Source organism: Solanum dulcamara, chromosome 7 (assembly GCF_947179165.1).
Source record: "Solanum dulcamara chromosome 7, daSolDulc1.2, whole genome shotgun sequence".
NCBI classification, from domain to species: domain Eukaryota; kingdom Viridiplantae; phylum Streptophyta; class Magnoliopsida; order Solanales; family Solanaceae; genus Solanum; species Solanum dulcamara.
This window is the reverse complement of record NC_077243.1, coordinates 14063100-14084236: the sequence shown is the minus strand read 5'-3', so window position 1 is coordinate 14084236 and position 21137 is coordinate 14063100. Positions and strand designations below refer to the sequence as shown.

The following is a 21137-nucleotide window of genomic DNA, read 5'->3' as shown; positions in this document are numbered from 1 at the left end:
CAATTTTTATCTTTCATATTATTGTTCTAATTAGATTTTTTGTTTGTTAATCCGGTGTAAAAATTCAATGAAGAAATTTTTCTCTCCAATATCGTTCAAGTTATCACAATCAAGTTCATCTTCTCAAAATGCTCCTCACATGGAAGAAAGCTTGAATCAATTAGAAGAGAATCAATATTCTATTAAAAAACAAAAGCAAGGAGTAAATTTGAATTCTTTACCAGCAAATCCAAAAAAAAAAGAATACCCATTTTGAACTATCATCCAGATGAACGTGATGAGATTAGACGAGCATATATTCAAAGAGGACCTCATCAACCTCGACTTCCTAAATTTCCTCAAAGAGATATTTACGGATTATAACGTCGTTTTAATCGTAAATGGTTCAAAAAATATCATGATTGGTTAGAGTATAGTGTGATTGAAGATGCAACTTATTGTTTGTGTTGAAGGTGGAGGCGAAGCATTTTCAAGTATAGGATTCAGGAGTTGGCACAAAAAGAAAAGATTAGATATACACTTCGGTGGATCAAATAGTGCTCACGACCAGGCAAAGAAGAAGTGTGGAGATTTAATGTGACAAGATCAATCAATTCAAGCTACATTTATTAAGCTATCCAATCAAACTAAGCTAGAGCACATAATTCGTTTAAAAGTTTCAGTTGAGGTGGTGAGACTCCTTTTTTGAATCAAGGATTGGCATTTCGTGGACATCGAGAGGATGAATCATCATTAAACAAAGGTAACTTTCTTGAAATTCTTTCATGGTATGGAAGGCGGTGTGATAAAATTAAAGATCTTGTGTTGAAAAAACCCCAAAAAAATTATCAGTTGACTTCTCATAAAATTCAAAGAGATATTGTCACTGTATGTAAGCTTGAAGCAATTAAAGCTATTATGGAGGATCTAAATGGTGATTATTTCTCATTGCTAGTCGATGAATCTTGTGATGTGTCACGTAAGGAGCAAATGACAATTGTTCTGCGATATGTTGATAGATTGGGTGTTGTAGTTGAAAGGTTTATTAGGATTGTTTATGTTCGTAATACTAGTGCTTTATGTTTAAAAAAATCAATTGTTAACTATCTTGCTCAACATTCTTTGAGTTTATCTCATATATGTGGAAAATGTTATGATGGAGCAAGTAATATGCAAGGACATCTAAATGGCCTTAAAATTTTGATTCAACAAGAAAATAGATCAGCTCATGCAATTCATTGTTTTGCTCATCAGCTTCAGTTGACGCTTGTCGGGGTATCTAAAAAATGTCTTGAAGTTGGAGAACTTGTATTGTTGGTTTCTAATGTCTTAAATGTAGTGGGAGGTTCCTTTAAACGAATGGATGAACTTCGAGAATCTCAAGCAGAAAAAGTTCAAGAGGCATTAGATATGAGTGAGGTTGAAATTGGTAAAGACTTGAATCAAGAACTTGGTATTGCTAGAGTTGCTGGTACTCGTTGAGGTTCACACTATAAATCTTTTAAGAACTTTATTAGTATGTTTGGCTGCATTACCGATGTTCTTGATACTATTGTTGTTGATTCTGAATCCATTGAAGAAAAAGCTAAGGCAACAGAATATCTTAAGGTTTGTCAAACATTTGAGATTGCTTTTATATTGCACTTAATGAGAGATATTTTGGCGTTCACAAATAAGCTTAATGAGTCCTTACAGAAGAAAGAACAAGATATTGCAAATGTCATTCTACTTGTTAAAGTGGTGAAGAGACAATTGCAAAATCTAAGGGATGAAGGATGGGATTCACTTATCGAGAGTGTCTACATTTTATGTTAAGTATGATATTTTGATACCTAATTTTGATGAGTTCTATGTTAATTTTGAAAGATTTTAATGTAAAGTTGCTGAGTATACTATCTCACATCACTATCGCATTGAAGTTTTTTTTTAAAGATTATTGATTGGCAACTTCAAGAACTCAATGATAGATTTAATGAGGTGAGAACAGATTTGCTTATTAGAATTGCTTGCTTGAATCCAGTTGACTCATTTTCTAGTTTTGACATCAAAAAAATATTGAGAATGACTGAATTATATCCTGATGATTTTGGTGAAAATATAATGATTACTCTTAGGAGTCAGCTGGAGACTTTTATTATTAATGTACATGATGTTGATGAAAGGACTTGGTGATCTTTCTAAAAAGCTAGTCAAGGCAAAAAAGCATTTAAATTATCCCCTTGTATTTCGCCTTGTAAAATTTGCATTGCTTCTTCTGGTGGTCACTGCTTCAGTTGAAAGAGCTTTTTCGGCAATGAAGTTAATCAAAAGTGGATTGCGAAACCGAATGGATGATGACTTCATGGGTGGATGTATTGTGCCTTATGTAGAAAAAAAATATTTAATATCATTTCTGATGATAGTATTATGAATAGATTTCAGGAAATGAAAACTTGCAGAATACAATTGTAATGATATATTTTAATTAATTAAACTTTGTTTTGTTGTTGTTTTATTCGCTTCTTTGCACATTAACTTTTCTTTTCTCTAATCCATGTTGGTTCATTTGTTAAAAGAGTATGTCGCTGCATATTTTCTTGCTTATCAGGATAAGGCAGATGCTTTTCATATTCGGTGATACATGATACATCAAAACCTTATCTGCAAAAAAGTTCGTTCGTCTTTGCGTCATTCTCTCTTTAGCTATTTTCTTACTTATATTCTCTCTTTTGTGTCATTTATTTTTTTTTATATGTTAAACCCACTTGATAAAAATTTTGGGTCCATCACTGACTACCACCAACATCATCGTCAATCACCCTACATTCTTTAGTCATCACCACCACCCACCACTATCAATTGCTACTATCATGTCAGTTACTACAAAATCAATCATTTCCACCATTATCATCCAATAGCACCAACTAATTCTACAAACCATCTCCATTATCACTAACGAACATAAATTAATTTTTTATCAAGTATGTTTTTTAATTACTAATTTAATTTGAATTGTATATTTATTATGTTTATAAATAACTAAAATTATGTAAATTAAATGTTGAAAAATAAATAACTGCAATTATTTATTGTTCAAATCTAAAACAATATCTCTAATCAATTTTAATCTTAATAGTAGCATAAATAAATATATAATTTTGCAATATAATTTTTTTTAAAAAAACAAATAAATCACGTCCAATAAAATATTGACACTTAAAATAGGAGAGGGGAGTGAGATTTCAGTTTTTAAGAAGAAAAAAGAAAAAGAATCAGTGGCGGGTGAGGAGTGAGGATCCGCGTGATTAGCTCAACTAACTTTTTGAAATTTTGAAAAACAGAGGCCAAGGGATGAGTTGACGGTTTCTCTTACCTTATCTCAAAACTCCCAATCATCAAAACCAGAGAGTGACGGCACGGAAACCGATGCTGATTTCTATCACCAAAATAAAATAAAAAAGGAAAAATAAAATATATTTACCTTCTGTTACGGTCTTCATCCCTGTATGTATGATTTGATTTGATCAATTCACAGATCCGAAATTTATGAATAATTTTGGCAGAGGTTTTATGCTCTTTTACGCAATTGGAAGAAGAATGTTCACTTTGTAATTCATTCATAATTTGGTGGATAAATCGATAATCAAACGCGATTCACAGAAGAGGAGTTTTTAGATTTGGAATAGAGATTAGAGATCATGAGCGGAGATGCAGAGCCGAAGCTTGACGATGATCAAATTGCGGAGCTTCGTGAGATTTTCCGGTCATTTGATCGGAACAATGACGGAAGCTTAACGCAGCTTGAACTTGGATCGTTGCTTCGATCATTGGGATTAAAGCCGAGTAATGATCAATTGGAGGATTTAATCCAGAAGGCAGATAGGAACAGCAATGGATTGATTGAGTTTTCGGAATTTGTGGCTTTGGTGGCGCCGGAGCTTATACCGGCGAAGTGTCCGTACTCCGAGGAACAGCTGAAGAAGATTTTTCAGATGTTTGATAGGGATGGTAATGGTGTGATCACGGCGGCGGAGTTGGCGCATTCGATGGCTAAATTAGGGCATGCACTTACACAAGAGGAGTTAACAGGGATGATCAAGGAAGCTGATAGGGATGGTGATGGTTGCATCAGCTTTGAGGAGTTTGCTCAGGCAATGACTTCCGCTGCTTTCGATAATTCGTGGACATGAAACGCCTTTTCTTTCTGGTTTGTGCTATTTTTTTGATAGTTTCATGTGTCTGATTGCACTTGCTCTTGGCCCAGACAACGTCCTAGGCGTAGGGGAGATCGGAGCAACAGGGAATTTTTCATTCTTGATATGTTTTACTTGAGTTTGAGTGTTTCTAAAACAGTTTTTATACCTAGATATGAGAGTAACTTGCACACACACCACTCTTTTCATATCCCAGTTATGAGATTACACATTGTATGTTGTTATTGTTTATAGGCATTCGACTCTTTTTTGATTAATTTTATTAGCATGTAGTTCTAGTGCTTTGTTTAATTCTTTCGTGTATATAGTGGTAAAGTCTGTCTATATTCTACCTTTTCAGACCCTACTTGTGGAATTTCATTGGATATATTGTTATTGCTGTTATTGAAAAATGGAAAGCCCTTGTTGTTTTTGGATGGTCCAAAGTCTAAAGATACAAGTATTATCCTTTGTGATAATTAGTGTACACAAATGTTAAAGAGTCTCGTATCAATTTGTGTGATGGATCGTTCTTTTCCTTATATAGTCGTGGACAATTGCCACTTTATAAGAAAACTATTACATTGAGTTTGACTCATATCCATTTTTAATATGGTATCAGAGTTATATTCATATAAATTCTTAATTTTATCCAATATTGACTATCCATGTTACATCATCCACACTCTAGATGTCCGTGTGAGCAAGTTCCATATTCATATCAATTCTTAGTTCTATTTGTTATTTTCATGCCCCAATATCATTAGTCTATACATGATGATTAATACATGACTGCTGAATTGATTATTTCGAAAATTAACCATGCAGGCGAAAGAAAAACAGACTTGGGCTCGAACAAGGACAAATTTCAATCAACGAAGCTATCTGGCGGAAATAGATGGGAATGTTCCAAAAGGAGTTCATAGTTCAACTTGGTTTTTCCAGTTTTGCCAATCTCTTTGTTTTGTTTTTGTGTATTGTTTTTTCCTATTGGTAGGTAAGTCTTTGTAGCATAATCGTCATTACAGAAATGAAATGTATTTGGAAGGACGAAACAGACCTTCAATTAGATGCTTGCTATATTAAAATTCTGACCCAGAAACTTTCCTGCTTTCTGCAGTCCTTCAATAAAAGGTCCTGAAAACTTCCCTTCATTCAAAAACCCTCCGGTTTGGTCATCAAGATCATCCAAGTTTTGGAAGTCTTCGAAAAACATTCCACAACTTCAAAATACTTCTACAAACAAAACATATCCCCCATACCCAAAACCCCAAACATGTTTTCAAAATTTTCTACTCAATAATCTAAAATCAGATCCAAACGCAAAAGCTCATACTGATGATGACAGGACACCTCCGACGTTTCTGCAACACTCTATCTTCATCCACTACAATATCTGTGTTCAGAAGTTTTCATAACAGGGACAAACAGCAAGACTAATCAGGTCAAAGTTCATGCCCATCGTAAAATTGTTGCAGTAAAACCTCAGGTAGCTGCCTATTTCCAAAAGACAAAAAACCAATCCAAATGCAAATGTTCGATAAAGAAGAGAATTTCACAGGAATTCAACAGTCCAGCAACTATCGTTCTATGCATCAAACTTACAGGACGTTTTACGTATAACTAGTATATCTAAGTATCTAACCATAACACAATGACCCACTAAAAGATGAGACAAGCGAAATAGCAAAATAGTTTAATAAAATTTGTTTGCATAAGCTAGAGGATTAAACCCTTAGGTGAAGATGGCTTGGTAGGTTCCTCGGTCTTGGAGGCTTTTGGGGACTCTGACAAAGCATGTATAGGCACATAACCTTCAGCTGAATTTTTTGCCTGTTCTTCTTCTGCCATCTTTTCCTTGGTCTTCTGGCCCACTTCCCCTGCAGCCTTGGTGACCTTATTGAAAGCACCAGTAACCCAAGATGCCCCTGTCAAAATATATCTGTTCTTCATGATGGCAGATCCAGCAGTGCTAACCGTCTGCTCAGCAGCTGCAAGAGCGGATTTTGTCTTTTCAGTAACTTGGAACTTCTGGTCCATTTCCTTCACTTTGTCATTCACAATTGTTGCTCCCAAATTAATTTTCTCACTAAGACCAATTTTTTGGTCTAAGGAAGCAACTTTTGCTGAGGCAGTGGATGTGAACTGGTGTTTCTCATCAAATGTCTTGGCTTTGTTAACTGCATCCTTGCCCAAGATGAAGCCCTTTGCCAACATGCTGCTTACAACATCTTCTGCCTTTTGAATAGCAGATCCACCACCAGCTGCATTAGCGCTCTCAGTTGCCTGTGTGTATATATAGAAGGTATACACCGTGTTAGGGACTACCAGACAGTAGATAAAAACCAGAATGTCTACATAAATTATACAGACCTTGATTGGCACTGGAGCTGTAGGAGGCAGCTCGTAGTCAGGTTCGGGGACTATTGTGACACTTTGATCAATAATTGTTGCACCCTGGAAACCACAGGTGAGCTTATCAGTTCAAACACCAAAAGAAAGAAAAGAAGAGAGGAACGCAAAAGTATTGAAAGCTAATCCTCCACCTTCAATTCAAGCATAAATGCAAGTTGACTGATCAACCAATTGCAAGACTTTCAACAAGTCAAAAGATTTTTGGGCTAGCTGTTACCAATTATGCCGTTTAGGCTTAGTGCAAAGGAAAGAGAACGGGAGGAGATCATACGTATCTTCTCAACTACAATTTCCTCCCTAGATTTTCTTCTGAAGCATTTTACTCCTAGAAAACTTTTGAAGAAATACGGTTACAGTGACTCGGTACAAATAAAAATCATCAAATGGCTTAGGGAAAAGGCAAATATGCAACAGATGGTCATAGGGTTGATCTCAAAACTACTTTTCCTTTTTGGTTGCAAAAAATTCTCTGGTAGAACAGGGCTTCAAGACTTTAAACAACCCAAAATTTTGTGGGCTAGCTGTTACCAATTACAAAGTTGAGGTTAATGCAAATGAAAGAGCACAAGAGGGGGGTTATTCATATCGTTTTCCCTTTCCTTTCAAAAGAGCATAAAGGAATGAAAGAAGAGAAGACATAAAATAATGAAACACCGACACCTAAAATCCAAAAATGAATTTTAGGAAGAAAACTTCACCTGCCTTCCCCCCCCCCCCCCACTACCCCCTCAAAAGAATTGCAAGTTTCCACATGCTTATGCATTTTAAAAGTGACAAACTTCTAACAATAAAATAATTGCCTGTATCATGGAACACACCATCAATCAACCCCGTTTTAGCAATCAGACGACCCTTTTTGTCTTCTATGACTTCCTTACTGATACAAAGACTCCAACATATAAACTGAAATACAGAGGACCACTGACAGTGTAAAGTTCAGTCTTACACGGATGGATTAACTCTAATGGTATCTTGATTTTTAAAGGTCTTACAAGTTTAAAGTGGCTGCCTCTCAATATATTTACTTTAGCTACAGAAAGAAAGAGCACAACAGATATTAGAGAGAAGAGCAAATTTATTACCAGCAACGCACTGTGCAGGGATCTAATATTAATCAACATGCAACCCTATCCTTATTCCTTGGTTTAAATGAAATTATGGGCCGGTAGTGGAAAAAACTGAAATACAACACCAAGGATAGACCAAAAGCACAAACTACAAAACCCAAAAGGTCTAGATACTACATATAAGCCTCAAAAGGAGCTAACATACCAACCTAGTGAAGCAACACAATTTTCTAACAAGAACCTCAATTTGTTTGCCCTCATTTGATGAAGCAACAAACTTTATAGACAAAATAGGAGGATAAATAACAAAATATTTAAATATGAAGATAAATAAAGAGGCTTTTATCACTTCTAATAAAGGATGCTTAAAGAATTTAATCAGGAACTTATCATCTTTTATGGAAATGCACTCAATGACACAATGAAATTCAAATGACAATATATATCTTACTGCCCTAAAATCACTCATTCAATAAGAAACTTACAAGCATTTTCAACATCAAATCTGTAAGACTTGAACTAGCAGAAACTATTATACTTGTACAATAAAGATTTAACATAGGACTCCAAATGACAAGAAAAGTAAACTTACAGAAAGAAGAACTGCAGTATCTGCACCCTGGGCATCCTTGAATGTGACATATGCAATTTGAGATCGCTCATTCTCACTAGAATAGCCAGAAAAGTAACTTGCATAAATCCATAAAAGACACCAACAAGGAGCTAATATTGTATCGACTGTTTTTAAATCCTTTTTTGGATAAGAACTGATTTTAAATTCTCAAAAGAGAGGTTTTCTTCGATTTCAAAATATGCCTAGATGGAAAACAGATAGAAGAGAGAAGAAAGAAAATACTTTCTATTACAAACACCAACCTCATCATCTCAACATATTCAATATCCCCGGAGAATGAAAAGAACTCCTTGATATCTTGCTCCGACGCACCCAGAGAGACATTGCTTACTTTCACTGTTCTAGCCTATTATGATGAACAAGAAGAAATCAAAAGTAAGACTTGACAACATAGGGAAAAGGTCCATGCATTTTGGTTTTTCTTTTGAGAAAGTTAGTGGAGTATCCTGTAACCTTGCCAACATTAAGCAAGACTTTTCTCACATGTGGATTTACTGTTATGGAAGAGAAAAACGTGAGGCTTTTGAGGAATTTACACAAAGCTTCTTAGGGTCATAACTGTGCAATGGACATAACTGCATGTTATCAAAATCCACCATTGAATAGGATTTCTTTTTATAACCAAGAAATCGCGGGGGCCAGTAGCACACGATTTGAAACTCGGTCAATAATCGGCACACTACGGAAAAGGATACTAAAGTTTACTCTTCTCATAAAAGAAATCAGTTTAATCTTTTAGCCCAGATACTGCCTATCTTTTAGAAATGATCTTCTTTTGTGCATTCATCATTCTATGGAAGTAACTCTCTTATCAGAAACTGAGGCCACTGCAGAACATCATAAGTGACTAAAAGCACAAAATTTGAGGAAGAAAAACATATATTCAGAACTTTGAATTACTCCCAAAAATACACTTGGTCCTCGAGTCTACTCAATCCAATGAAGGACCTTATTGTTTCACCCTCATCATTCGTCAATAACGTCCTGTCCCATCTCTGAAGTAAATGAGACTAATGATCTGGAATCCAATAATCTTCCAAAAGCATTTCAATCAACATTTCTATTGTAATACATTTTCGTAACAACAAAAGGCACTCATGTATGAATTAGGCACTTCAGCTACTACTATAAGCTAATTGCTCGAAAACACTGATGAGCAGTACATTGTAACATATTTTATCAACCATATCAAAATACTAGGGTATGTATCACCGTGCAATAACAACTATCGACACCGACTTCATTAGAACCAGCAAAATCTAGGGCATTTCAATCGAGAGCCATTACAAACACATAGTCATACTAATAAACTCGACAAAAAACGAATTCAATCAAAACAAATTGAATCCAACAGAACAGTAATTCATAGATTCCAAACAGATCAAATTGATTCACAACTATTAAAAAAAACAAAAAAAAACGACAGATGATGAACTACTCACCGACATGGAATCAGAAGATTATCAATAACAGTATAGAGTTATTTGAAGCAAATATATTTGTAGAAATTGAGCGGATGAGTTACGTAGAAGAAGGGAGAAAAAGGGTATAAAGAGAGGTTTTAGGGAGAAAGTGGTGTACTTCAAAACGTCAACGTGTGACGTGCGAGAGGGAGAAGAGAAGTAGGGAGAAAATGGACACGCTGCTTTCGTTTTCGAGGTAAAGAGATTTTTGCAACTTTCGCCCCCCTTACTTTTTACAAATTGTACTCCTGAACCAAAAAAAAAAAACCACAATACCTTTTTCTCATGTACCATCAAACTTGGTTATAACAAGTTATTCATTATAATAAAATTCAATTATAATGGTATAACTTTTTTTAGAGATGAATTTTTTTATATATTTTTAATTTTATATGACAACACTATTATCTTTATATAACAATCATACATGTTGTGTAATACGAGTAATATTTTTTAAGAAATATATTATATGTAAACATAAACTATATATATTTATGATAATCATCATTAGACGTTAGTAAACACATATAACTACGTTTACTATGGCCATCATTAAAATAAAGACAAAAACTACCACTTTATGAGTTACTCCTTTTATTCTATATTAAGTAAATTTGTGAGGCAATATACACTTATTAAAAAAAACATTCAAGAACATGAGTTAAATCATATTTTTCACTAATTGTCCTTTTGTTTATTTTTCAAGTAGTACAATTTATCTCCTAAAAAATATAAAATTTCATTAAAAGGGAGGGAAAATATGGAAAAAAATTCAAATATTTATCTTAAACTTTGAACAATTCAATTATTTTTAAATAATGAAAAAGCCCCAAAATTCACTTAATATGAAATAAAAAGAGTATAATTGTATTGTATAAAAAAATTAAATTGTACTCATTATTATTGTATAAGGAACCTTTCTCCTTTTTTACTACAGTAGAAGAGTAGTGAGAGTTGGAAGGATTCTGTTGTTAATGGACACATCCCAATCACCATATTACTTGGAAGGATTCTGTTGTCAAATAAAGTAGATATAAGCCTATCATATAATTTGGGATCAGTCTTATCATAAGTTGCTTGATCTACAATTCAATTTCTCCAAATCCACTGCTCAGAAGGAGAATGAGAGAAGTTTGAATGAACCTCAAAGACCCATTTTCATCCACTAAGAGGTTCAGAGAGTTGTCAACATTACCCAACCAAAAGAAACATTATATGGTGGAGAAGCTGCTTGAAACAAACTACTGCATTGAATACAAGCCCTCAGGACACAAAAACCAACCCGTCCATTCATCTAGCTTGCATCTACATCGAAATCGTTGCATTATGTAAACAGCAAAAGTTACATCCAGATCATCTGCAACAACTTTTTTGCATCCCTTTTTCACTTTCTTAATAAGTAAATAATATTTTACTGTTCTTTTTTAACTAACCCATTGTGCCAGATAATATACATACAAAAAGTCAGAATAAAATACATCAAACTAGTCTTTTGGGGATCTCCCTTTTTATTACTCAGAACATCATCATTAGTAGTGAAGAACAAGTCTTTCAAGGCAGGCTTGTAAACGCGCACCTATTCAGAGCATCCACCTGACAAAAAAATATTACCACATGGAGGAAGTTCATTGCTGTACACCCTCTAGAAGTTCACCACACTTCAGCAGTTATGCTCAAGGCAGTATCACAATAATGCAGACTACCCTACCATATCCGAAAAACTGATGCAGAGAGTAAAATATACAAGTAAACAATGGACATTGTAACAGAAGGCACAAAAGGGAAAGAAAACAGTTCTGACACTTGATGCAACCTCACAATGTCTGTGATGCACCCATTTAATGCAGTATACTGAAGCATACTAACAAATTATTTCAGACCACCACAATGCAACAAGAATTATATCAAGAAGAGATTTTCAAGATACCGACATGGTGTTAACAAATTACATAATGACGTATATCTATAAATTGTAAGGGAAACACGAATTATATCAAGAAGATATTTTCAAGATATCACCATGGTTTTGACAAAATGCACAACCAGGTACATCGGTACATTGAAAGTGAAATTCCTTTAGCCAAGTCACACATACACACAATAGGTCCAGCATGAAAGATGGTGAAGTCTTTGGTCCTAAACAACCCTATTTGTATGGCAATTGAAATGATGAGGAAAACCAACCCAAATAGCAGAAGTTTTGCAAGATTTGTGATCTGATAGGCTAGCAATAAGCTTATAATGGAGGATGGAGATTTTACCTGTGTCATTGCAAGCATTCAAAAAAATACATGAAATCATCAAATCTGGGCAACTGATGAAAGTAGCCCCATCTGTTCAGTAAGATGATGCATATGTTTTAGTTCATCCCAATCACTCTCCTGAACTCCTAGGAAATCCTCTTCCACGTCTAGGGAACCAATCTCATCCGTATCCCCAGTGAGAGGGCTTGCAGGGCTAGCAGAGAGAATCTGGTCCCAGAAAATATCATTAATAGCTGGAAGCTTAGGCATATCATCCAGCAAAACATCACCATCTGTGTTTGCCGAAAATTCATCAGGGACAATTGTTGTTACACCATCCAAAATACCTTGCGTTGTGTCAATATCTGGCACATTTCCAGTCTCAAACATATTAAGGTCAGTTACTCCAAGAGTATGAGAAAATTCAGGCAAATCATGGACTGCCTGAGAGTTCAGGGCATCAGCTTCAGGTAATACAGGAATGTTGGCCTCCCCAGGAATCACAGTAGTGGAAGATTGGGTCTCAGACATGATGGATGAACAAGAGTTCAATGGAAATCCTGAATCTGACATTAGATTAGACTGTGAAGAAGTTGACAGTACTTCTGAGAGGGTAACATTGGAAATACAACTGGATGTACCGCTCCTGTCTAGAGAATTTTTAGGCGGGAGGGGATTATTAGTCAAACAGCCATTTGAGTTTAATCTGTTGTCCAGCCCCCCAGATGCATTTATTTTCAGAATCTGCTGCAGCAATGCTTTTGCAGCCTCATTCATTGAAGGTTGATACCTGACTACCTGTCCATCTTGCAAAGCATCGAAAGGCTTGCACGCAACATTTTCTTCAGCCTGTTCAGAAAGTCTCCTTTTCTTATTAATCCCAGTAATACGCCTGTTATTGACATTCTGTTGATGTACCAGTTGGGCTACAAAGCCAGGGGTCTGCATGGCCTTGGCAAGAAACGACATCATTTGTTGTTGCCTGTTCTCCATTAATTGAACGCGCTGCCCAACAGTCACCAATTGGTGATCCGTCTCCTGCTGTTGCTGTCTCAACTTAACCAGCTCCTGCATAAGAACATCCTTATCTCTTTTAAGCCTTTCCACCTCTTCCTCTATTCCGAACTTCCCAACTTCAACACAGGATGCAACAGATGCATTTGGAACTTTGGAGGTGATTTGTTGATGGCCCTGCACCTGAGAGGGTTTTCGCCTGCTTATATTCTTCAATAGGTGTTTGTAGCCTCTAAGAAATCCCTCGTTTGCAAATTCCCAGCGGTCCGGATCAACCTTCCTGAAACCCTGATTGATGAATGGGGAAAGCAAACTATAAAAAGAATTACAATTGCCCCGGGGTACAAGGAGACTTGATATCATATTTAAAAAATGCAGAATACACCAAAATGGCAGAACTACACTCTAAAAAAACATAACTCTCTGGTCACAAACAGACCCCTGGAATCCATCTCTTACTCAAAAAAAAAAATTGGCAAGCTCTATTACTTGCAAAATTTAAGCTGGATGGTTAAATAGGCATAAGAAAATAAATAACTTTGCCTGGTTGTTTGGTGGATAAATATAGGCGGAGGAAGAGATGCCAAATTGTGCCCAAGTGAGAGGAAGTAAACCTGCTGGCCTGCTTCTGCATAAGCTCTCCACCACTGTCTAGCCTGACCTCTAGCTGGAAAGTAGTGAAGTCCACTCAATTGGACTCTACAATACACAAGTTATGTAATATCTCCTGGCAACGGTCTAAGGAACTCCTGAGCATCAGCTGCAGGATCACATTCCATCAACTATGTTGGCGATTTGGTATGTACATAAATAAAGCAGTACTTAAATTTGTGACAAAATGCCTTGGCTCAAAAGCATAGAATAATCTGTGATTTGATCTAATCCCCTTGGCCAATTCAATCCATCCTAAGTTTCCCCCTAAAAAAACCATCACAATTTGAAATCATTGACATTAAATCAGAATATCAGATGTACCATCATTGCAATTATTTCTCAAATCAGAAGTACTAATTTCCTTTATCCTTGATAAGTCACTTCCAGAAACACTTAGAACAAATCTATCAGATGGATTTACTCTAATTTTCCTACAGAAAATTGGCAAATAATCAACTGAACAACTGATAATGACCCCTAATTTTCTATATACATAATATATGTTAAACCAACTCATTATCAGTTCATACCGACATAAAATTTGCAGATTATGATTCCGAATAGCAGAAATGATCACTGCACAGTGTAACTGTAACATTTTCAATTATCGGGAATTATCGGGAGTTTGCCGGGCTGCACTTAAGAAGCTTAGCCTAATATATTTCAGAAAAAAAGAGCTAGAAAAGCTAGAGGCGGAAGAAGCAGAAGCATTTAAATCCGTATAAAAAGAGAAAACAAATTACCTTATTACTCTAAACCAAACAGGTATAAAAATTTTGCAAAAACAGAAATTTTATTAGCTAAGAAAACTGTGAACTAGGAGTTTAACGTGACGGTTCGGACACAATCATAAAGAGCAAGATTAAGCAGAAATTATACTAACGTATGTATTCAACTGTCTGACGAAGCTGGAGAAGTTATTGTGCTTGAAATACTTGGGCAAAATATCTCTAGCAAACTCCGGTACATTCAAAACAACAAAGCTATTGTTACTCTTACTCCACGACACTACAGAATCCGTCGATGGATCATCCACCATATCATACGTCTTGCTCAGAAAAGGCGGCGACGACGAATTCACTGCCACTGGAGCTTCATGAACTCCGTCCATTTTCCACTTCACAATCGCACTGCTTTCACAATACAATCCAGCGATTCACAAGCTCCACAAACAAACAGAAACGGAGAAAAGGAGAGAAATTATGCGGAAAATGGAACTCGGAAGTATCGAGATCCGAATAGACGCAGATAGAGGAAAAATGAGGAACTAGAGGGACTGAGTGACTGGCACCAAGCGGTGGAAATAGGCAAAAGAGAGCACGCGAGAAGGGTCTTGAAGCCGTTGGTTTGCGCCAACGAGGCATGCTCTTTACTTCTTTTATTCTCTGTCCTTTAAGTCTATTAAAATTTGTATACTCATCCACCAAATTGCATATTTTTTATTCTTGCACCCACGGAGTTAAGAAAAACTCTATTACCTGCCGACTTCATTTGTTTACGATAAGATTTAAGTTTTAATCATTTAAATTTTAAATAAAATCTTAATATATTAAGAGGTATTTTTATGTGGATAATTTTTATTACTATTCAATTCACAATCATCCATTACCGTCATTAACCATCTCTGCAATCACAATAATTAGCACCATTATTGTCAATCTCCATGATCGTCATCACTCATCATCAACTACTTATGTCATTATAACCATCAATGCAATCACCATCGTTATTAACAATTATTGTCAATTGCTATAATATCCACCACCTCGGTAATTGTAAATATATTTACTTCCTCACTGCTATTATCAATCACTACTGCTATCAAAAACAATCTCTGTACTAATCACCTCCACCATCACAATTATTACTACCACCAACACATCATTAAGCATCACCATCAAAATCGTCAACTACTAATATCAATCCATTCATCTTTTTTTAATCAATTCATTGTCACAATTACCATCATCACTGTCACATCAACCACTGCAATAACAACCATCTCTAGCATTATAATTATTATCACCTCCATCATTATCACTAGCCATTAACACCAATATTACTACCATCGCTATAAATAATCTCCACCATCGCTCACTAGGTATTTCATTTTTTAAATTCAAATGGTAATTTTATTTTATTAAAATTTAATTTCTCTAATATTCAATTGCTTTTCTATTTAAACTGTATTTTTATTATGCTTACAAATAAATAAATTATGAATATTCAGATGTTGAAAAACAAGCAGTCTTAATAATTATGTGTTCAAATTTTGAAATAACATCTTAATTATTCAAATGTGCATGTACTTATACGTATTGAAAACAACCACAAGCTAATAAGGTGACTTACAAATTTGAAAAAACAAGAAAGGTTATTACAGTAATTTCAACCGCATTACCTATTTTCTTAGTCTATTTTCTAACATTATATACATTGATAATTTTGTTATAAAACAAACTAACTTGACAAATTACTAAGAAGGAGAAATAGTAAGAAACAGTAAGAGAAAGGGAGAGATAGATCAGAGAATTCAGTGTGTATTCATTTGCACAACACTGATGGCTATTTATAGCCAGTGCAAAGTAGAAAAACGTAGAAAAAGTGGAGAATGAAATTGGGGGACAATAGTTAGTGGAAATAAAGAGTGGAGATGGCACATCCACTTGTGCAACACTCCCCCTTGGATGTCCACGTGTAATGTGCCTCATTAAAAACTCTACATTAAATAATATACATAGTTATCCTGAACACCCATAGATATTGTGCCTCGTTAAAACCTTATTAGAAAAAACCCAGTGGAAAACAGTCTAATGAAGGAAAAAGAGTACACACATCTGATAAGACGTCTTGAGTGCTGCCTCATTAAAAATATTACCAAGAAAACCTAGTGGGACAAAACCTTGGTTAAGAAAAAATGAGTACAACGCGTATTTTACTACCCTTGATGAAAACTTCAATTTGATATTTTGGAGACGACGCATTCCAATCTTATATCTTAGCTTCTCAAAAATTGATGTTGGTAATGTCTTTATGAATAAATATGTAAGATTATCACTCGAACGAACTTGTTGTACATCAATATCACCATTCTTCTGGAGATCGTGTGTGAAGAATAATTTTGATGAAATATGTTTCATTCGTTCTCCTTTTATGAAGCCACATTTCAATTGAGCTATGCACGCGGCATTGTCTTCGAATATAACTGTGGGTACTTTGACATCATTTTTCAGGCCGCATCTTTCTTTGATTAACTGTATCATCGATCTCAACCACACACATTCTCTACTTGCTTCATGAATTACTATTATTTCAGCATGATTTGAAGAAGTAGCAAGAATAGATTGATTTGTAGATCGTCATGATATAGCAGTTCCTTCATATTTAAATAAATAGCCTGTTTGAAATCGAGATTTATGTGGGTTTGATAAATAACCTGCATCTGCATAACCAATAAGGTTTGCACAACCTTTGTTAGTATAAAGCAAACTCATATCAATGGTACCCTTTAGGTATCGCAAAATATGCTTGATACCGTTTCAATGTCTTTGCATTGGAGATGAACTATACGTTGCCAACAAATTAATAGAAAATATTATATCAGGCTTGGTTGCATTAGCAAGATACATAAGTGCACCAATAGCACTTAAATATGGTACTTCAGGACCAAGAAGTTCTTCATTCTCTTCTGGAGGTCGAAATTGATCTTTTTCCACTTTAAGTGATCAAACAACCATTGGAGTACTTAATGGATGTGCTTTGTCCATGTAAAATCATTTTAAGATTTTCACAGTGTAGGCAAATTGGTGGACAAAGACCCCATCTGCTAAATATTTAATTTGCAGATCTAGACAAAGTTTTGTCTTTTCAAGATCTTTCATCTCAAATTCTTTCTTTAGGTATTCAATCGTCTTTTGAACCTCTTCAGGGGTTCCAATTAGATTTATGTCATCAACATAAACGGCGAGTATAACAAACTCTGATTCCGTTTTCTTAATAAAAACACATGGACAAATGACACCATTTATATAATATTTATTTATCAAGTACTCACTAAAACGATTATACCACATACGTCTTGATTGTTTCAGACCATATAATGATCTTTGCAGTTTAATTAAGTACATCTCCTAAGACTTAGTACATGCTTCAGGCAATTTTAATCCTTTTGGATTTTCATGTAAATTTCATTATCAAGTGAAACATAAAGGTAAGCTGTAATTACATCCATTAGATGTATTTCAAGATTTTAATGTACAACTATACCGATGAGATATCAAAAAGTTATTCCATCCATAACAGGTGAATATATTTCTTCATAGTTGACCTCGGGTCTTTGAGAGAATCCTTGTGCAACAAGATGTGCCTTGTATCTTACAATTTCATTTCTCTCATTTCGTTTTCACACAAAAACTCATTTATAGCCAACTGGTTTTATACCTTCAGGGGTTTGGACTATAGGTCCAAAAAATCTCGCGTTTAGTAAGTGAATCTAATTCAGATTGAATTGTCTTTTGCCATTCTGTCCAATCACATCTATGTTGATATTTTTCGACTGATTTAGGCTCAAGACTTTCACTATCTTGTATGAGATTAAGTGCAACATTATATGCAAAAACATTATCAATCATGATTTTTGATCGAACTAAATTTATCTCATCACCGGTAGAACTTATTGAAAATATTTCATTCCCTTGAGTCTTGGGTTTACTGATTTCTTCAAGAATATCAGGATTACTCAATTCTTGACCTTCTCCAGGAGGTTCTTTTGTAGTATCATCTTTATTATTCCTCACGCTTCTCTTTCTGGAATTATTATCCTTTGAACCCAAAGGTCCACCATGCTTCAGGCGTGTTTGGGATTCAGAAGCTATGATACTAGTAGGTGGTCCTTTTGGGACATCAATTCGGATAGGCACATTCATTTCAGGGATATGTGACTTAGTTATCTGTTTCAAATCAGTAAATGCATCTGGCATTTGATTTGCTATTTTCTGTAAGTGGATGATCTTCTGTACCTCCTGCTCACATGTGTCGGTAGGTGGATTAAAATGAGATAGTGATGAAACTTTTCACTCAATTTCTCTTTCGAATTCCTTTTTCTCTCTCCCTAATTGTGGAAAAATTATTTAATCAAACTGACAATCTGCAAATCGAGCAGTAAATAAGTCTCCTATCAACGGTTTAAGATAGCGAATTATGGAGAGTGAGTCAAACCCAACATATATGTCCAACCTTTGTTGATGACCCATCTTTGTACGTTGTGGTTGTGTTACTGGCACGTATATCGCACAACCAAAAATTCGTAGATGGGCTATATTTGGCTCATGACCAAATACTAATTGTGATAGAGAGTATTTATTATAATTTGTTTGTCTAAAACGCACAAGTGTTACTGCATGTAAGATAGCATGACCCCAAACAGTAATTGGGAATTTTGTTATCATAAGTAGAGGTCTTGCTATCAATTGTAGACACTTAATAAATGACTTTGCAAGGCTATTTTGAGTATGAACATGAGCAACAGGATGTTCAATTTTTATCCCAATTGATAAGCAATAATCATCAAAAGCTTGGAATGTAAATTCTACATGATAATTTGGAAATTGCGCCCTTAATCTTATTATTTGTGCTAATAACTTCGCAAACACCAGGTTGCGAGATGATAAAAGGCACACATGAGACCATCTAAATGATGCATCTATTAGGACCATAAAATATCTAAATAATCCACTAGGTGGATGAATAGGTCCACATATATCCCCATGTATACGCTCTAAAAAGTTAAGAGATTCGATGTCAACCTTCAGGGTTGATGGTCTGACAATTAATTTGCCTTGATAATAAGCAGCATATGAAAATTCATTATTCGTAAGAATCTTCAGGTTCTTTAACGAATGTCCAGTTGAATTTTCAAGAATTCATCTCATCATTATTGATCCAGGATGACCTATTCGATCATGTCATAGCACAAATGTATTTAAATCAGTAAACTTCTGGTTTACAATCAAATGTGCTTCAATTGCACTATTTTTTGCATAATATAGGCTAGACGACAAAGTTGGTAATTTTTTCAAAATATATTTCTGGCCTGAGACACTCTTGGTTATACCAAGATATTCAATATTCATTTTATTTAATGTCTCAACATGATATTCATTTTTGCGAATATCTTTAAAATTTAACAAGTTTTTTGGGATTTAGAAGAGAATAATGCATCTTCTATAACAATCTTTGTCCCCTTAGGAAGAAATATAGTAGCTCTTCCGGGGTCTTCAATAATTTTTGAATTACCAGAAATTGTAGTAACATTTACTTTTTTTTCTAAGAAAGTAGGAAAAATATTTCTCGTCTTTAAAAATGGCATGAGTTGTTCCACTATCAATTACACAAATATCCTTGTGATTGATCATTGATCCAAATAAAATTTGAGGCATATCCATATTTTTCTTCAAAAAGAAATAAAGTAAATATTATAATTAATACATGGCTCATTATACAAATTTTATTTATTTACATGAATTAAAAAAAATACAAACATATTATTTAGTACAAACAAAATGAAAAGAAAATTATTTAAATATTATCAGGGTTATCAATATTCATATTTTCGTTTGGAAAATTGAAGAAATTAGCTACATCTAGATGCATAGGCTCAATATTATCTTCAGAGATAGAGTTTGTCTCTGAATTATTTTCTGTCCTCTTCAAAGATGCCTGATATAGCTGAACCAGACGTTTTGATGACCGGCAGGTCCATGACCAGTGTCCCATACCTCCATATCTATGACATATACTTTTTGAATTTTTCTTTGGTATAGGTTCTTGCTTTTCACTCTTCTTTTTATAGTGCTGATCATTTTGTCGGTGCCAGCCGAGCATCATGATTATAATTTTTTTCGACCACGATCACGATCACAAGTGGAGCAATGACCTCTTTCTCGTTGGTTATAGTTTGCCTGATTCACTTCAGCGAGTGACAAATAAACCAACGGTCAGACTATCATGATTTTTCATTAACAGATCGTTATGGCGTTCAACAATAAGAAAGTAAGAAAGTAATTCAGAATATCTTTTAAAATCCTTTTCGCGATATTGCTGTTGCAGGAGCATATTCGCGGGTGGAAATGTGGAGTATGTTTTTTCAAGTTTGTCTTGCTCAGTGATTTCTTCTCCGCATAAATTTAACTGTGTGCTATAATTCTAAACAAGACAGAATTATATTCAATTATATTTTTAAAATCCATTAATCTCACATTAAGCCAATCATGACGTGCCTGTGGAAGAATGACCAACTTCCGGTGGTCATGTCTTTCTTTTAGATTCTTCCACAGTTTAAGAGAGTCTTTTAATGTGAGGTACTGTAATTTAACCCTCGTCAAGATGGTGGCAGAGAAATATCATGGCTTTGGCACGGTCTTGAATAGATGCCTTATTGTCATCTTTGATGGTGTCTGCCAGATCCATCGATTCTAAGTATATTTCGGCATCTAGTG

General features: G+C 34.9%; 4 protein-coding genes across 5 annotated transcripts; 2 read left to right on the top strand and 2 right to left on the bottom strand.

Moving 5' to 3' along the window:
- The first annotated feature begins 897 nt into the window (after positions 1-897).
- On the top strand, positions 898-1794 carry LOC129894534 (uncharacterized). Its single transcript, XM_055970238.1, has 2 exons — positions 898-1450; positions 1559-1794. Exons 1-2 carry the CDS (start codon positions 898-900, stop codon positions 1792-1794), a joined length of 789 nt encoding a protein of 262 aa, XP_055826213.1.
- A 1441-nt stretch (positions 1795-3235) lies between these two features.
- LOC129894002 (probable calcium-binding protein CML18) lies at positions 3236-5220 on the top strand. Of its 2 annotated transcripts, none has more exons than XM_055969481.1 (2): positions 3236-4109; positions 4980-5220. In XM_055969481.1, the coding sequence occupies exons 1-2, from the start codon at positions 3657-3659 to the stop codon at positions 5160-5162; spliced, it is 636 nt and encodes a 211-aa protein (XP_055825456.1). In that variant the 5' UTR covers positions 3236-3656; the 3' UTR covers positions 5163-5220. The 2 variants fall into 2 exon arrangements, with proteins under 2 accessions (XP_055825456.1, XP_055825457.1); XM_055969482.1 differs by having other exon boundaries at positions 3240-4165.
- A 431-nt stretch (positions 5221-5651) lies between these two features.
- Positions 5652-9914, bottom strand: LOC129894001 (binding partner of ACD11 1). The gene is made up of 5 exons (XM_055969480.1): positions 9710-9914; positions 8510-8613; positions 8226-8301; positions 6525-6608; positions 5652-6437 (listed from the first exon to the last, which is right to left on the bottom strand). The coding sequence occupies exons 1-5, from the start codon at positions 9713-9715 to the stop codon at positions 5871-5873; spliced, it is 837 nt and encodes a 278-aa protein (XP_055825455.1). The 5' UTR covers positions 9716-9914; the 3' UTR covers positions 5652-5870.
- Positions 9915-11036: 1122 nt separating this feature from the next.
- LOC129895356 (heat stress transcription factor A-1) lies at positions 11037-14968 on the bottom strand. Its single transcript, XM_055971068.1, has 3 exons — positions 14525-14968; positions 11992-13275; positions 11037-11323 (listed from the first exon to the last, which is right to left on the bottom strand). Exons 1-2 carry the CDS (start codon positions 14750-14752, stop codon positions 12031-12033), a joined length of 1473 nt encoding a protein of 490 aa, XP_055827043.1. The 5' UTR covers positions 14753-14968; the 3' UTR covers positions 11037-11323; positions 11992-12030.
- Positions 14969-21137: the final 6169 nt, after the last annotated feature.

Excerpts from the sequence above, each read along its gene's own strand:
- LOC129895356 (XM_055971068.1), bottom strand. The coding sequence starts at position 14,752 with ATGGACGGAGTTCATGAAGCTCCAGTGGCAGTGAATTCGTCGTCGCCG. Across the intron at positions 13,276-14,524 it reads TCAGACAGTTGAATACATAC|GGTTTCAGGAAGGTTGATCC; the intron begins GTTAGTATAATT and ends TTCATCAATCAG.
- LOC129894002 (XM_055969481.1), top strand. The coding sequence starts at position 3,657 with ATGAGCGGAGATGCAGAGCCGAAGCTTGACGATGATCAAATTGCGGAG. Across the intron at positions 4,110-4,979 it reads GCTTTGAGGAGTTTGCTCAG|GCGAAAGAAAAACAGACTTG; the intron begins GCAATGACTTCC and ends TTAACCATGCAG.
- LOC129894534 (XM_055970238.1), top strand. The coding sequence starts at position 898 with ATGGAGGATCTAAATGGTGATTATTTCTCATTGCTAGTCGATGAATCT. Across the intron at positions 1,451-1,558 it reads TGGTATTGCTAGAGTTGCTG|AAAAAGCTAAGGCAACAGAA; the intron begins GTACTCGTTGAG and ends AATCCATTGAAG.
- LOC129894001 (XM_055969480.1), bottom strand. Across the intron at positions 8,302-8,509 it reads GAATATGTTGAGATGATGAG|TGAGAATGAGCGATCTCAAA; the intron begins GTTGGTGTTTGT and ends TGGCTATTCTAG. Across the intron at positions 6,609-8,225 it reads ATACTGCAGTTCTTCTTTCT|GGTGCAACAATTATTGATCA; the intron begins GTAAGTTTACTT and ends TGTGGTTTCCAG.